Raw genomic sequence first — 15,000 nt, 5'->3', positions numbered from 1 at the left:
TAAGCAAATATTGATAATCATTTTTTGGACTTTAGAATGTTTTAACTTTGCAACCATTTCCTATATACTACAAACTAATCGATATATAAATTTCTGATATTCAAACCAGCATTATAAACTCGTATACTTCATTCTGTCTCTTAAAGTTATGAAGTACTTTTTTTAATCCGTCTTTTAAAACTATGAACTTTATATTTTAGAAAAAATTTCTTTCTAATGTGGGATTCATACTCTCCACTAAAAAAAATTTTAATCACTTTTTTTCTATCTTTCTCTTACTTTATCAATTGTGCTCTTTTAAAACTTTATATTTTTAAGGAACCGAGGAATATATATTCGTATTTTTTTAGTGTCAAATATTTATTTATTTATTTATGATAAAAACGGGGATAAAAATATGTAGCAATATTGATCGTATGATACGAACATAAAAAATGCACGTAACCAACCCACATGAAAAGAAACAAGACTAGTCTATAACCGGTTTTAAGGGCACTTGGATTGTTTTCTACCATGAGCTATGGCGAGCTGGACTTCAACCAGTGGAGGACCTACATGTGGTTTTGGGGACCCATGGAATAGTGGTGGATCCAGACTTTTAGATTGGGGGTACGAATTATGATAAATAAACATATTAAAAATAATACTCCCTCCGTTCCCTCATAGTTAAGGCAAAACTTTTTGGCACGGAGTTTAAGAATGAGTGTTGAGTGTGTTAAATAAATAGAGAATAAAGTAAAAAAGTGAATAAAGTAGAGAAAATAAAGTAAGATAGAGTAAAGTAAGAGAGAGAAAAATGTTACTATATATGAAAATGACTCAATTATGAGGAAACTTCGCGAAATGGAAAAATGACTCAACTATAAAGGAACGGAAGGAGTACTATATTAAAATATAAACAAGATAAAATATATTATATTATATACCACCACAAAATAGTGTAAAAAAGAAAGAACATAAAAAAGACTTCCTAAAATCATCAAATATAATAACTATCGGCATGAGGATACAAAATAGAAAATTTGAGTAGAGTATACACAAAATAGGAAACATAGGTAATAAACTACAAAATGGAAAACAACTGAAAACTGTTAAGACAAAGAAGAATCAAACCCGGGTCTCCACTTAGAAAAAGCACCTCACTAACCACTGCACCACTAATGCTTCTGCCAATATTAATCACAATAATATAGTACATAGACAATTATTTGGGGTACAATGGTACCCCTTGTTCTATGCTGGCTCCGCCAGTGCCATGAAACCCCCAACAATTTTGTACCCCTTTGTTCTATGCTGGCTCCGCCAGTGCCATGGAACCCCCAACAATTTCAAATATTAGTATATATTGTATATTCATAGGAATAGTATAGTAACTTAGCACAGGTGGTAAGTTTCTTTGCCTAGCAACTTTCCGGCCCGCGTTTGAATCTCATCAAACTCATTTTGGCGGGTTTGAATCTCATCAAACTCATTTTGCCTTTTATCATCTTCAATTGTATTTTTACTATATTTCAGAAGTTTTTTTATATTTCTTACATCAATTATACACAAAAAATTCATGTTTTATATACTTCATTAATTAACCTATTCAAAATTAATCATTTCAATTTTTCTTTTAGCTAGTATTTTTTTTATGTTTTTTTTTAAAAAAATTTCTACAACTATTATACACAAAAAAATTCATGTTATATAGTACTTCATTACTTAACTTATTTCAAAATTTATTCATAGTTAATATTACTCCCTCCGTCCCATAGAAATAGGCTATTTGGGATTGGCACGGGTTTAATGTGTAATTGGTAAAGTAAGATAGAATGAGAGATAGTAGTTGAAATTGTGTAGTAGATGGTGGGACCCATAAATGATAAAGTTAAAGAGAATGAGAAAAATGTTGTCATAAATGGATATGTACTATTTTTATGAGACGGACAAAAAGGAAAATAAGGTCTATTTCTATGGGATGGAGGGAGTATTAAACAAATATATATATATATATATATATATATATATATATATATATATATATATATGGTTGCGTTAAAGATAGAACCATTCTTAAGTGTAGAACCTAGAACTCTACATATTTTATTCATTGGATGAGGAAAAAATGACGGTCAAGATTAAAAATCATACATATTAGACTATGTTTTCACGACATTCCGGACTCAACATGTGAAAAAACTCACATGTTGATGGAAGAATGAATGAAACGAAGAAGAGTCCATGCATGCTTTATTTTTTCACTTATCTGCATTCACCCATTAATAATAGTTTTGGTTGTAATGGGAAGTTGTTGTGCAAATCAACACCATTGGATTAAAAGATGTAACGACCTCCGTTTGGCATTTGTTCTACGTTTAAGAATGGTTCTATCTTGATCACAATCCTATATATATATATATATATATATATCTAGTTTCTATATCATCTAGTTAAATTTATCTCATTACTCATTTTCCACGCATCGTAATAATATCGCAACTTTCGGCTACGTCGACATCAAATAATACCTTACAATTGTTACCAGAAAATTGGACCCCCCAACTTCAAAATCCTGCGTCCGCCACTGACTTCAACTAGAGGTGGAAAAAATACCGAAATACCGCATTTACCGTACCAAAAAAAATATTGAAAATACTAATTTTTCGGCATACCACAATTTTCCTATATTGTGGTATACCGAATATTCGGTATATGCCGTAGATTTGGTATACTGAAAAATCGGTATATGTTGAAATATTATATTAAATGTAATATATTTATGTATAAAATAGAATTAAAAAAATAGAATTTAATATAATATTTCAACATATTATAAATATTATATTAAATGTAATATAATATGAATATTATATTAAATGTAATATATTTATGTAAAAAAATAGAATTAAAAAAAATCTCCACAAATCTTACTTTCAAATATTTTTGTATAAAATAGATTTTTTTTGCATAATGTTATTACAGTATACCGTAAAAGTGCGGTATACTATAAAACGATAAGGTAATGATATCAAAAATTAACCATACCAAATTTTTGGTGTACCAGATTGCGGTATATCAAAAATTCGGTATGAAAACGGTATGATATTTTGTCATAATTCATACAACAGTTTTCGGTACGGTATGACGTTCTCGATACAATAGACCAACCCCTAAACTCAACGCCTGATCCGACAGTTGCTCCGTCCTCCGCTAACTCTGTGTCTTCCTGGAGTCATTTACACCTACTCTTCTCCCCTCTGTCATTAAAAACAGTAGCTCCAGTCGTCATATCGGAATTTAGTGTAGTTCGGTCGACGAAAGAAGTCAAAATCAAACAGAAACAACTGGAAAACGGATTTACAGAGACATGGAGAGGTTAGGTAGACCTAATTTTGATTTCGATTTTGTTGTATGCATTTTTCAGCCTCCGAACAAATACAATATTCAAATAGTTTTTTTTACTTTAAGTATGTATTGGTTGTGATGATGAGATGACACAATGAAGATATTTAGGAATTGTTCGGAAATTGCAAATGGAGATTTTGAAAAGACGAAGTATATAATACTCCTTCCGTCCACGAAAAATAGACCACATTGTGAATGATACGAGGTTTAATGTGGTATTGACAAAGTAAGAGAGAAGGGAAAAAAGTAAGAGAGAAGGGAAAAAAGTAAGAGAGAAGGGAAATAAGTAAGAGAGGAGTAGTGTTAGTGGAATGTGAGGTTCATATTATTAGTAGTGTTTAATTGTATTAGGTAGCAAATGTGGGGTCATTTTTCAAACTTGGTCTATTTTTCGTGGTAAACCAAAAATGGCAAATGTGGTCTATTTTTCGTGGATGGAGGGAGTAATAGATAATACAGAGTACTAATATGTATTAAGAGAAACTGAGATATTATGAATGTTGTATTATCATTCGAATGATCCTAGTCTTAGACTCTTAGCTGATACAGTCGAACAAAATAGATTCTATAGAGTATATAGTAGTTTTCCATTGACTAATGATTGTTGTATTTTTTGAAGTTGCATCAAATAAATTCTAATGGAAAAGAAATTTAAGGAAGGAAAATGAACTCTTTAGTCTGATATTTATTTGTTAATAGTTGATATAATTATTGATTAACAGAAAACTCACGAAAACTGTGAAGCAATCTCAAGCAGGTTGGGGTAGTTAAGCAGGAGATTTGAGTGAAATTGAGATATATTGAAAACTGTGCTTCATTAACAGAAAACTCTATGAAGCAATCTCAAACAGATTGAGGTAGTTAAGCAAGAGGTTTGAGTGAAATTGAGATATATTGAACTTCAGGTCTTCAACCAACTCTGACTTGATATCTCTTACATTTAGTTTGAAAAGATAACCAATTAATCTGTTTTTCTATTTTCCTAAGTGATACTTCTATGAAAATATTCCACCTAAACCTAAATGAGCATTAGTATTTTTTTTAAACTTGTTTTAAGCGTTTGTCTATGTTCCCTTTTTAGTGTGCTCTGTAGAGATAAATTCAGTTGCGAGTTTACTTTGTGTTAGCAAGAATTTTTACACATAACAAGTTGTAACAAAGAACATGTAGATGAATTTCAACGGGGTAGCATGTTTCTGTAAAGCTTGGAGACTTTGTGATGGATTGCTCATAAAATACATGATAAATTTCCAAAGAGCATGAGTATTGAGACCAAGTAAATCCAAGACAACATCTATCATACATTTTATTGGTGACATATTAGTTTGCGTTGCTCCATTACTACCACTTGTTCCTGGAACGTCTTGCAGATAAGTAAGTCATTTATTTGATAACATGACATATATAGTTTATTATTTCATTTGATCAAGTTCATTTATTTGATGCCATGACATATATTTGTGGGGTATTTACCGATAGATGTTGACATTATTGATTCACTCCTTAAGTTATGCATATTTCTTTGAATTTGAGTTACTTGTGTCAAAGTCCCTACTATCATTGTGAAAATTGAGTTTTTCAATCAGGAAGTTGTACTTATGTTTTTAGATATAGTGTAGTGAAGCATCCTATCTCTATTAGCTTTACATGCTTGTTACTTATATTTTTCTATTTATTTTAGATATAATGTTTGGATGTTTTGATCTGTGGAAATATTTTGTTTGAAGTAGATAGGAAAGGATATGATAACTGTAAATCACTATTTTTGGCATCATTGAGTTCTTGTCCGGTGGTTTTGACACTTCCTTAATGCTTATGAAACACAAGTTAAATTTGAGAGGTGTCTACGGACTCTCAAAGAAATAGTAAGTTAGATCTCATAGATGTGGAGATAGCTGCAACTACTAAGATGTAAAATTGTTTAAGCAGCTATGGTGGTCATTCTCTAGGATCCGTCATTCATCTTCTGATGGTTCACTTATTACCCATGCCATATCTATAATGCGGAAATTAGGGGTGACTAACATCAACTTACATCTTCTTGTCTACTTTTCAAGATCTAGATATGCACTGTAGAAAAGTGGAAATATATTAATGGCATTGAACAAGAAGGTAGTATGACTGGATACATTGTTTCATGTGGCTAATGATGCCAACCCATGGTATGAAAATATAGTAGTCATGTTCCCTATCTTTTTTTTGATGAATAAATAAATTAAGTAAAAATGAAACCATTGTTTACATCATACACTCGGGCAAACCCGAGGAAAATACAAGTGAAAAGCCACAATTCGACTAGAATGAAAAAAAACATGGTAGAGACCAAGAAACAAAAACCAAAGAACAAGGAGACCAATTCTTTTAATCCCCTTCTCAGAATTATGTGATGTAATATTTGTTTCAAGTAGGGCAGAATTGACGAAATGATTGCTTATTACATTCAGGAGGCAAGCTTAGTTGTTCCACTCTTTTCACCGGTGCCAATGGCTCAAAGATTTGGAGCACTTTTATCACAATTAGTGTCATCTCCATATGTTCGCCTTGGGGTGAGATGACTATAAGAGAAATAGAATGGGATGGGTTTGCTATAATGATGTATTTTTAGTCCATAAACAAAGATTTAGTCAAAAACATGCTATGAATATTTTGCAGGTTGAGATGACAAGGAAGCAGTTTAAGAATCTTAGTCCTGCCATTTTGAAGCGATTTATTCCTCTGGTAGAACATCTTCCTCCACTGCACATGGACTTGGTTAAAGGAAGGTCGGACTTCTTCTCGAAGCCAAAAGAAACTCAACGATTGGTAAGTTCAGCTTTTACTTTTAGCATATTGTCATAATTATGTTACCAGTATTGGAAATGAAAGCGAGCTTGATGTCTTGACATAAAGTATTGAGATGTTCGATATAGCACCTGGTTTGTTCGTACAATGTCGACAAATCATGCTTAGGCAAACGTAGATACACTGCCAACGTCCAAAGTGAATACTTCTGTCACACCCCAACCTTCCTGACGTATATATTTATAATAAACAATTACAAATTAGAGTAAAGAAATAACATATTAATCATTTCACCATCCAAAATACTATAATAACAAAATCCATCATTTATTGAGCTTATTTATAAATATTTTAACCCACGACATTAAATATCATAAATAATTTCAGATCCATATGCATATGCCGCTCTATTTCTTTTTATTATTCTATGACGGATTAAGTCTGATATCTGTCCGGGAATTTCATTGTATACGACCCGTAGGTCTCTTTTATTTATTTGACCTTTCCACGGAGGTCCCTCTTTGTATTGACCTTTCCACGAAGACCCCTCTTTGCTCTTTTGCTTTGACCCGTAGGTATATTATCATTGTATATGACCCGTAGGTCCATTGCCATTGTATATTAGATCCAGGGCATGACCGTCACATATCCTCTTTAATTCCATGGTACAAATAATTCAAATAGTACATCTTCATATATTCCATCAAATAATTCCAATACTTCAAATAAACATATCTATTACACCAATCACATATCTATATTATTTTATACCATCAATATCAAATAACACATAATTGATTCACACCATATAATCCAATTATTCATTTCAATTCAAAATATAATAATCAACTAAGTAACACATGGAAAATAAAAAATACTATAATTTATACACAACTGACTATGATAGATAAACTTACCGAACTCCTAATTCCCGACTCCTTATTTATAACTCTCTCCTTATTTATAACTCCTAATTTTATTTTCTTCCTCGGATTCGATATTCTCATCTCTGAAATGCTTTTCTTTTCTCCCCCGTCCTCATATATATGTATATATTATTTATATAACTATCACATAAACAAAAAGATCATGCACTTCTCTTCCTAATAACACGTGTAGTATCCCATTTTTCATCCCAAAAGACTTAGTATAATATTAAAGCATAAAAATATTAGTTTGAAAGGCTAAATTTTGATCACTTTTAAAAGCCGATTATCAATGACCCCATGTACTAAAAGAATATAAAAGTATTACAATAATATTAATATTATTATTATTATTATTATTATAAATAATAGAGTCACTATATGTAGCTACAGTCTATACTCACACACACGCATACCTATGTGGTTATACACAGTGGCACATGATCAATTGAATCCAAACCAATTCTTAGCTATTAGATTGAGAGATCGAATGGTAAAAATAATGACAAGTGTATTACATTTAAAATTTAAATAATTAGTAAATAAATTTAAAAGGTATTAATGTCAATTCTCGTTTATCAAAATCATCTCAAAACTTTAAATTTATGTAACTCTCTCGATTTAAATTATTTTTCGCAAAAAATATATCAAATTAAAGATAATTTTAAAAGGATTCCAACGAGATCTCAATTGCATATGTTCTGACGATGTTCGGGTGATGAAATTTGATAATTTATAGTTCAAATTGGGTATATGTTGATAAGCAGATTTTATCAACAAATACAAAAAGAAAACTCAATATAGTGTATGTAAAATCTCAATATTGTGTATATAATATATCAAATAAAACTGTGTTGATATTTTCTTGTACTTGTGTTGATATCTTCATGCCATATTGTTGATATTTGTAATACACTATGTTGATATAAAAAAATCCACGAAAATTATCATATGATAACATAATGACGATATCACCCTTTTGTTTTTATTTTGTCTACTATTTATTGATATTTGTGAGCTTTAATTTTATCCGTTCATCTTAAAACCTAAGGGTGTAGATTTAGTCTTAGATTTGGACTATGGCGTTAAAAGCATTAGAAGAGGACCCCATACACAATTATATTACTTTTACATAATTAGTTAAAATGCTATTTTAACATTACTTATTTATTTTCCATAATGCAAATGACAATATCAAAAATATCAAAAAGTTTAAATCATTTTGTAGAGGAATTTGATATAAGAGATTATTTTTGCAAGTTTTTAGGCCCGAATAGCCCGATGGGTTAGCCCCGAAACCCGACGTGTTAGAGTTAGAATCGAAAATTATGACCCGAAAAATTAATAACCCGAATAGCCCGCACCCAAATAACCCGGCAACCTGAGTGGGTTGGCCCAAACCCGAACGAGTTAGCTCGATTGACATCCCTAATGAAAGGTGGCATATCATGATGGCATGTTGAACACATGTATCATACTCCCTCCATCCCAATAAAATATGGACAATTAAAATGGCATGAAAATTAATGCATAATTGGTAAATTAAGAGAGATGAGGAGAAGGCTAGATGGATAGTTAAAGTAGTGTTAATGTTTAATGAATTGTAATGGGGGTCATAGTGGTATAAGTTTAAATAAATTGATGTATATGGATAATTAGTTGAAGCAAATTTTTTCCACAAATGAAAATGCCCATATTTTTTAAGGATAGACGGAAATGGAAAGTACACATTTTTATGGGACGGAGGGAGTATATTTCATCACTAGTCCGCTGTTCCATTGTACGGACAACCACTCGAATTGCAAGGAAAGTGAAGTAGTGCCATAATTGAGTTAACAAATTCACTATAATAATTGTATAAAACGATCTTAGAAAGCCTCCAGTGCATTCCACGTGAATTGCTACTCCATTTTTCGGTAAAATTTGAAACAAAGTGCAGAAAGGACTGTAGCAGCTGGTTGAAGAGGCATTGCCAAAATGGTTACTCACTTACTCTAACAAGGGAATGAGTTGAAGGAAGGTCTAACTTTATCCAACGTGTGCGGTTACTGAAGCGCAGTCAAGCCCAATTGTTGTGTAAAAGTTGGCTTGCCCTGTCATATTTCAAGTTCACACAAATAAAATTTGGAAACTACACAAGAATCTATTCCCTTGTTATTATACACACCTTTTCAAGCTTTCTGTGGAAAATGAGCTCAACTTCTTTTCGAAGATTTTCTACATCCAAAGCATACTCCTTATATTGATCATCGAGAATCAATTGCAGCAACTGTTGTTTCATTCTTCCTAGTACCAAATCCAGTTCACAGATGTCTTTGAAGACAAGAGCATCAGTAGACCTTAGCATCAACAAACTCTTTACTGCATATAGGGCCTGCGAAAATTTGAACAATAAATATATTCTGTAGATGATTAAATGACCAAAAAAACTTTTTAAATTCAGCAAACATGATTGATGCATTCAATTAATTTTACCAGTACAACAGTACCCAAGTCATTATTCTCTACAACTCCAGATATTATGTTTATTCAACTGCGCCAAGAATGCCATTTATATGGCTCATTGCTGTTGAGGTGAGTCACATATTGTCTACAAAATACAAATAGCAGAAAAATGGTAATCACACATCATATATACTGATAAAAGGACAAGCAAAGACCTTTTCCTGGAGATCAAGGTCTGCTGATGCCGTTAGATCAACAACAGATTTTAACAAGATGTGATTGCTGGAAAAAGGCAGTTGTGTGTCACTTCTGCTTTGCAATTGACAGTCAACAAGATCAGCCAAGAGGAAAACTGATTTCCGGTGTAATCTGATATCAATGCTAGAGTTGCTCAGTATTTTCTGCAAAATTGTATAAAAAGTAATAACTGCAAATTAGAGAGACAACAAGATGTGTGTCATAGCCCCAACGTGTTATATTATCCTTAGTGTTTTCACCTGAAGCATCAAATCTCCAGCTTCCTTATAAAATAACTGTTGCCCCTCAGGATTATTTCTAATCAAGGCTGAAATAGCATATAATGCTTTAATGGCCTCTTCAATGAAGTCAGAGTGTGCTATCTCCATTAACTTTGCCAGTGTTCCAAGCTCCAAAATCTGACATTCACAAATTTCAGTATGAACTCTACACTCTACATGTCACGTGAGTCCCTCCAAAAAGAAGTATGACTGAGGTTCTGGAGGGATTAAGAGGTCTAGAAACACATCATCAACTTTGACATTGAATGGTAAAAGCAAATAGCAAACCTGGTTCTGGACAAAGAGATTATTTTGGCTGGCTGTCCCAAGAATCCATGCAGAAATAGTTCTTATGTCTGGATTTGAATGGTTAAGGTCCTTTATGACTGCAGTGAGTCCCCCTAGCTTGTGCAATTCTGGCATAAGACATGTTTTTATGTGCCTTAAGCTCGTGGACAAAATAATTTTGCTTACACTTTTTAAAAACAGAACAGTTCAAAAAGTAAAACAGGTAAGCGGAAGTGAATGCTGGGCCAGATTATGTTCATGGGCTCCATAATTATACACATTTTTATGTACAATGTACATTTCCTAATAAAATCATATACTTAGCATAAGTTTTTATATTCGGAATTTGAATTTAAACATGAATTTTTTGTATATCATGTATTGCAATTAAAATTATTGATATATCATAATATCACATACTTATACCAAAAATTGCAATTATATTAGTGTTATCCTTCCACCAGCAATGCTCCAGTTAAGTGGTATGTTTCTCAAGTACTCGATGCTTCATTAGTTGTCACACGTTAAGAAAATCAGTAATGGGCGACAACACTGCTATTTCATCCCTTTAATGATTCCTTAGTCTCTATCAAATTTTAATTTATTTATTACATAGTAAATATACCAAATACAGCCAATTTAAAAGGAACACGTCACAAAGAATTCACTTAACCCAGTATTTCTGCAATAGTGGCGATGTAGATTTGATAATTTTCTTTTGTGAAGGCAGTGAACAACACATACCATTTGCATTATCTATTGGCTCCACAAGTATCAGGAGTTCTTGAAGTGCACGATGGCGGTCATCTAACGATATGGATAAGTTGTTTAGATCATTTATTGCAATCTTCATCAACTCTGCATCTGATGGCGTCTTCAATTTATCCATCAGTTCCTATGCAAGCATGCCATAACCAACAAGATTAGATTTCCCTAGGTAAAAACAGAACATACGATTGGACGATAGGTATTACCAATATCCTCCAACAGGAAGAAATGACATAGCATCGAGTATAAAAATTCAGATTGACGGGACACTATTATAGGTTAAGACTTTTAAGTGTCCTCGAGACAAGAGGAAACCAGAAATGTAAGTAGGACACAAAATGGATAAACACAATAAAAATTGGAATAAATAAAATGAGATCCCTTAAGGTATGCTTGATAAGTAATAACTGTAGCTACCAACACACAATACAAAATTCAACAATCGATACAAACTTAAATACCATTGTCTGTCAAACTATACATTGATAACAATAATAAGTTATACATGTAAATGTACGGTGTAGATATGAATGTATTGATACTGTGCTGTAAAATATCATTGCAAATGTGAACTAGAATCGAAAAGAAGCATTTCAGAAGAAATGACTGCAGAATAGCTGGTGAAAACCTCTGGAGAGTAGCTAAAACACCTTTGTAATTCTATAACCATAAATAATAATAAAAAATCATGACGAACTACAAAGTTATCTTTATTTCCACCTGGCGTTGCTTTAGATCTTGAGAAGAAAGCCGCTCGATGTCTAATGCAGCTTCCTTCAACTTCTCTGGATCTGAATGGCCTGCCTCCATTTAAAAGATACCACATCATTCTAATATACTGCTAAACCTAAATCAACTACATTAAAATCATTGCAGAGAGAGAGAGAATATAGTATACCAATAGACCACTGTAACATTCCCTCAAGGGTAGAGAATCCGCCGTCCAAATGGCGTTCCTCCTCCTCCTGGACAGTAGTAGGAGGACCGCCTAAATCATCTCCTTCCTCTTTCGCGCTGGACCAAAGTGCCCCTAGCGACGACGTCTTATTTTCGCGCTCAGCACCAGCAACCGCCGCCGCCATAAACACCAGCATCGCCGCCGCAATCGATGAGAAAAAAATGGCTCGCCGCTTCATCTCTGCTAATTTTGTCTCCCTTCAATTACAAATAATCAGCGATTGTTGAATTCTCAGTAGGAAGATGCAGCAATCGTCTTCGTCGCTGTTTATGTGTAGCTTGTGCCTAGTAGTCGTCGGGGTTTTGGGATTGAACAATTGCTTATAAGTTTGGAGTCGAAAAACAAAATTAAGTTTTTTTTAAATTAAAATAATACTAAGTAAATTAAGATACTTCCCCCGTCCCACAAAGATCGTCTCGTTTTTCCATTTCCGTCCGTCCCACAAATTTTGTCACATTTCACTTTTTACCATTTTTGTTAGTGAACCTCATATTACACTAACTCATCTATATTCACATTTTATTATAAAACTAATATATAAAAGTAGGACTCAAATTCAACTAATTTTTTCAACTCACTTTTCATTACATTTCTTAAAACTCGTGTCCGGTCAAAGTGAGACCATCTCTTTGGGACGGAGGTAGTACTTTGATAATTTATGGCAGTACTACATTTTAGTATTAAGACTAAAGGCTCATTTTGGTCCTTAACATATTGCGATTTTTTTTATTTTGGTCCAAAATATTATCTTTTGAATTATTTGGTCACTCACAAATAAAAACGGGTCACATTTGGTCCATTTTGGATGGTTCCGTAAAAATTTTGACGGTCAACGAATTTTAATTACGTTTTGACCGGATTAAGTTAATAAATATATTTTATTAATGTCTAATATCTAATTACTCCAAAGCTAAGTGATTGTAATCCATGGAGACTTATTGCAGAGAGGTCATACCGTCGAAGAAGTCGGGAGGGACGGAGGTAAACTTGTTGTTGTTGACGGAGAGCGTTTTCAGCGAGTTCAAGCCGGCGAGACTCGGAAGGGCGCCGGAGAGCTGGTTGTTTTGGACCTCCAAAGTTTGGAGAGATGTGAGCTTTCCGAGGGAGGGAGGCAGCAAGCCCTATAGGCCAACATCATCTTTCCCCTTTACCCCCTCCGCCATACCTGCCGCCGCTGACCTCGCCCTCACAGCCGCCACCTCTGACGCTGACTTCTTCCCTAGTCTCCAACAAACCCAAGCTGTCGCCGAATTCCATCAATTCGTTCCACAAATGCCGCCACCACGTCAGATTCGCCTGCTCCGCGACGACGAGAATGTAGGCGACGAGGTTGTAGGGGCGGGCTGCATACTCGGCAGTGGAAAAGGTGTTGAGCCAGCGCCACGTTTGCTTTTGCGGCTCGCAGATCTCCGCCACCTACTTCCCCAGTCTTGCTGCCGGACGTCACTGTGGATTGGGGCCTTTTTTGGCGATGGATGGGATGAGATGATGGATGAACAAAGACAATATGTTTAGGGTGTCCACAATGGTGGTCCTTGAAGGCCACCAAATGTGGCCCGGCCACCATTCGTGGCTCTCATGTGGCCTCCGCAATGGTAAAGTAACAAAATTAACAAGGGCCACCAAATGTGGCCCTCTATAAAAAAAATTTCATTTGTTTTCTTTTTTTATTGTTATTTTTAATTTAACTATGTTAAATTTTAGTAGACTAATAATTTGGGAAATAAACATAATTTAATAAAGTTACGAATTATAGTCAAATTTCCGTCGTACTATTGATAGGGGAAAATTCTACAACGAACTTTTTTTAAAAACACAACATCTCCACCTTGCATTTTTTGTAGGGATTGGAAGTGTAATGAAGGGATTGGAAGTATAGAAAGAAGTGAAAAAAATGGAAATGGAAGTTCATATTTATAAAAAAAATTAAAAAAAAAAAAAATTGGCGGCCCAGCCGCGAAACGCGGCCCGCTGCAGTGGAGGGCCGCGGCTCACACGGCTCAGCCGTGTGAAGGCCGCGGCCGCGCCCCGCCTCTCGGCTCTCTGCAATGGGGGGCCGCGGGCCGCGGCTCCCCCATTGTGGACACTCTTAGGACCAAATAGGTAGAATACATTATTGTGTTAAAATTGTTAATCCGGTCAAAATTAAGTTAATTGGCGTTGACCGTCAAATTTTTGACGGAACCGTACAAAATGGACCAAATGTGACCCGTTTTTATTTGTGAGTGGCCGAATAATTCAAAAGATAATGTTTTAAACCAAAATAAAAAAAATCGCAATATGTTAAGGACCAAAATGAGCCTTTAGTCTAGTATTAATTGTAGTACTCCGTACCTAATTTGAGGTGATATGATGGGCTTTGTATTCGTCCATATCCCAATCAATTTATCCCTCTGAAGCCCAACAAGCTTTAAGCAATTTTACTTTTCCTATTAAAAAGAAAAAGAAATACATACATGAGTAATAGTTACTCCATTAAATTAAACCTTGGAAGTTGGAACTGAACACAATGGGATTTATGCAGCTCCATTCAAATCACAATTTCAATACATCAAATATAGGAAATTTTACACCCAATGTGGTTTCCATCTCTCTGATATAAAATAGGATAAGAATACTAAATTTTAGTAGTAGTAATTATTTTAAGAATAATTGTCAATTATATTATAGGAGTAAATTTTTGTTGACTTGTACTGAATCTCCTACCTTTTAAAACTAAAATATAAAATCATGATTTATTTTTTCTATCCCACAAAGGTCAAAATTGAAACTAATATAACAAAATGCAATACGATGTGACAATAAAATGACGCCATATTTTGAGTGTTACTTAATAGATGCAGATATACCTGAAATTATCATATAAATTTTACTTTACCATGTTAATTTTATATCTAATTTTTTTAATTATCGGATTCAAAATCAAGCA

The 15,000-nt window shown here is 33.7% G+C and overlaps 1 protein-coding gene across 4 annotated transcripts; it reads right to left on the bottom strand.

The window, feature by feature from the left end:
- Window positions 1–8,848: 8,848 nt before the first annotated feature.
- Window positions 8,849–12,396, bottom strand: LOC121797135 (hsp70 nucleotide exchange factor FES1-like). Of its 4 annotated transcripts, none has more exons than XM_042195870.1 (8): window positions 12,012–12,396; window positions 11,834–11,913; window positions 11,090–11,240; window positions 10,346–10,473; window positions 10,037–10,195; window positions 9,755–9,940; window positions 9,262–9,468; window positions 8,849–9,187 (listed from the first exon to the last, which is right to left on the bottom strand). In XM_042195870.1, the coding sequence occupies exons 1-8, from the start codon at window positions 12,247–12,249 to the stop codon at window positions 9,140–9,142; spliced, it is 1,197 nt and encodes a 398-aa protein (XP_042051804.1). In that variant the 5' UTR covers window positions 12,250–12,396; the 3' UTR covers window positions 8,849–9,139. The 4 variants fall into 4 exon arrangements, 2 of the variants coding, with proteins under 2 accessions (XP_042051804.1, XP_042051805.1); XR_006049798.1 differs by lacking the exon at window positions 8,849–9,187 and adding an exon at window positions 9,584–9,684 and having other exon boundaries at window positions 9,327–9,468; XR_006049797.1 differs by lacking the exon at window positions 8,849–9,187 and adding an exon at window positions 9,570–9,684 and having other exon boundaries at window positions 9,328–9,468.
- Between the last annotated feature and the right edge of the window lie 2,604 nt (window positions 12,397–15,000).

Source organism: Salvia splendens, chromosome 3 (genome assembly GCF_004379255.2).
Source record: "Salvia splendens isolate huo1 chromosome 3, SspV2, whole genome shotgun sequence".
Classification (NCBI taxonomy): Eukaryota; Viridiplantae; Streptophyta; class Magnoliopsida; order Lamiales; family Lamiaceae; genus Salvia; species Salvia splendens.
Note: the sequence above shows the minus strand (reverse complement) of the source record. Positions and strands in the feature narration are given on the sequence as shown.

Excerpts from the sequence above, each read along its gene's own strand:
- LOC121797135 (XM_042195870.1), bottom strand. The coding sequence starts at position 12,249 with ATGAAGCGGCGAGCCATTTTTTTCTCATCGATTGCGGCGGCGATGCTG. Across the intron at positions 9,941-10,036 it reads CTGGAGATTTGATGCTTCAG|AAAATACTGAGCAACTCTAG; the intron begins GTGAAAACACTA and ends ACAATTTTGCAG. Across the intron at positions 9,469-9,754 it reads ACCTTGATCTCCAGGAAAAG|GCCCTATATGCAGTAAAGAG; the intron begins GTCTTTGCTTGT and ends AAATTTTCGCAG.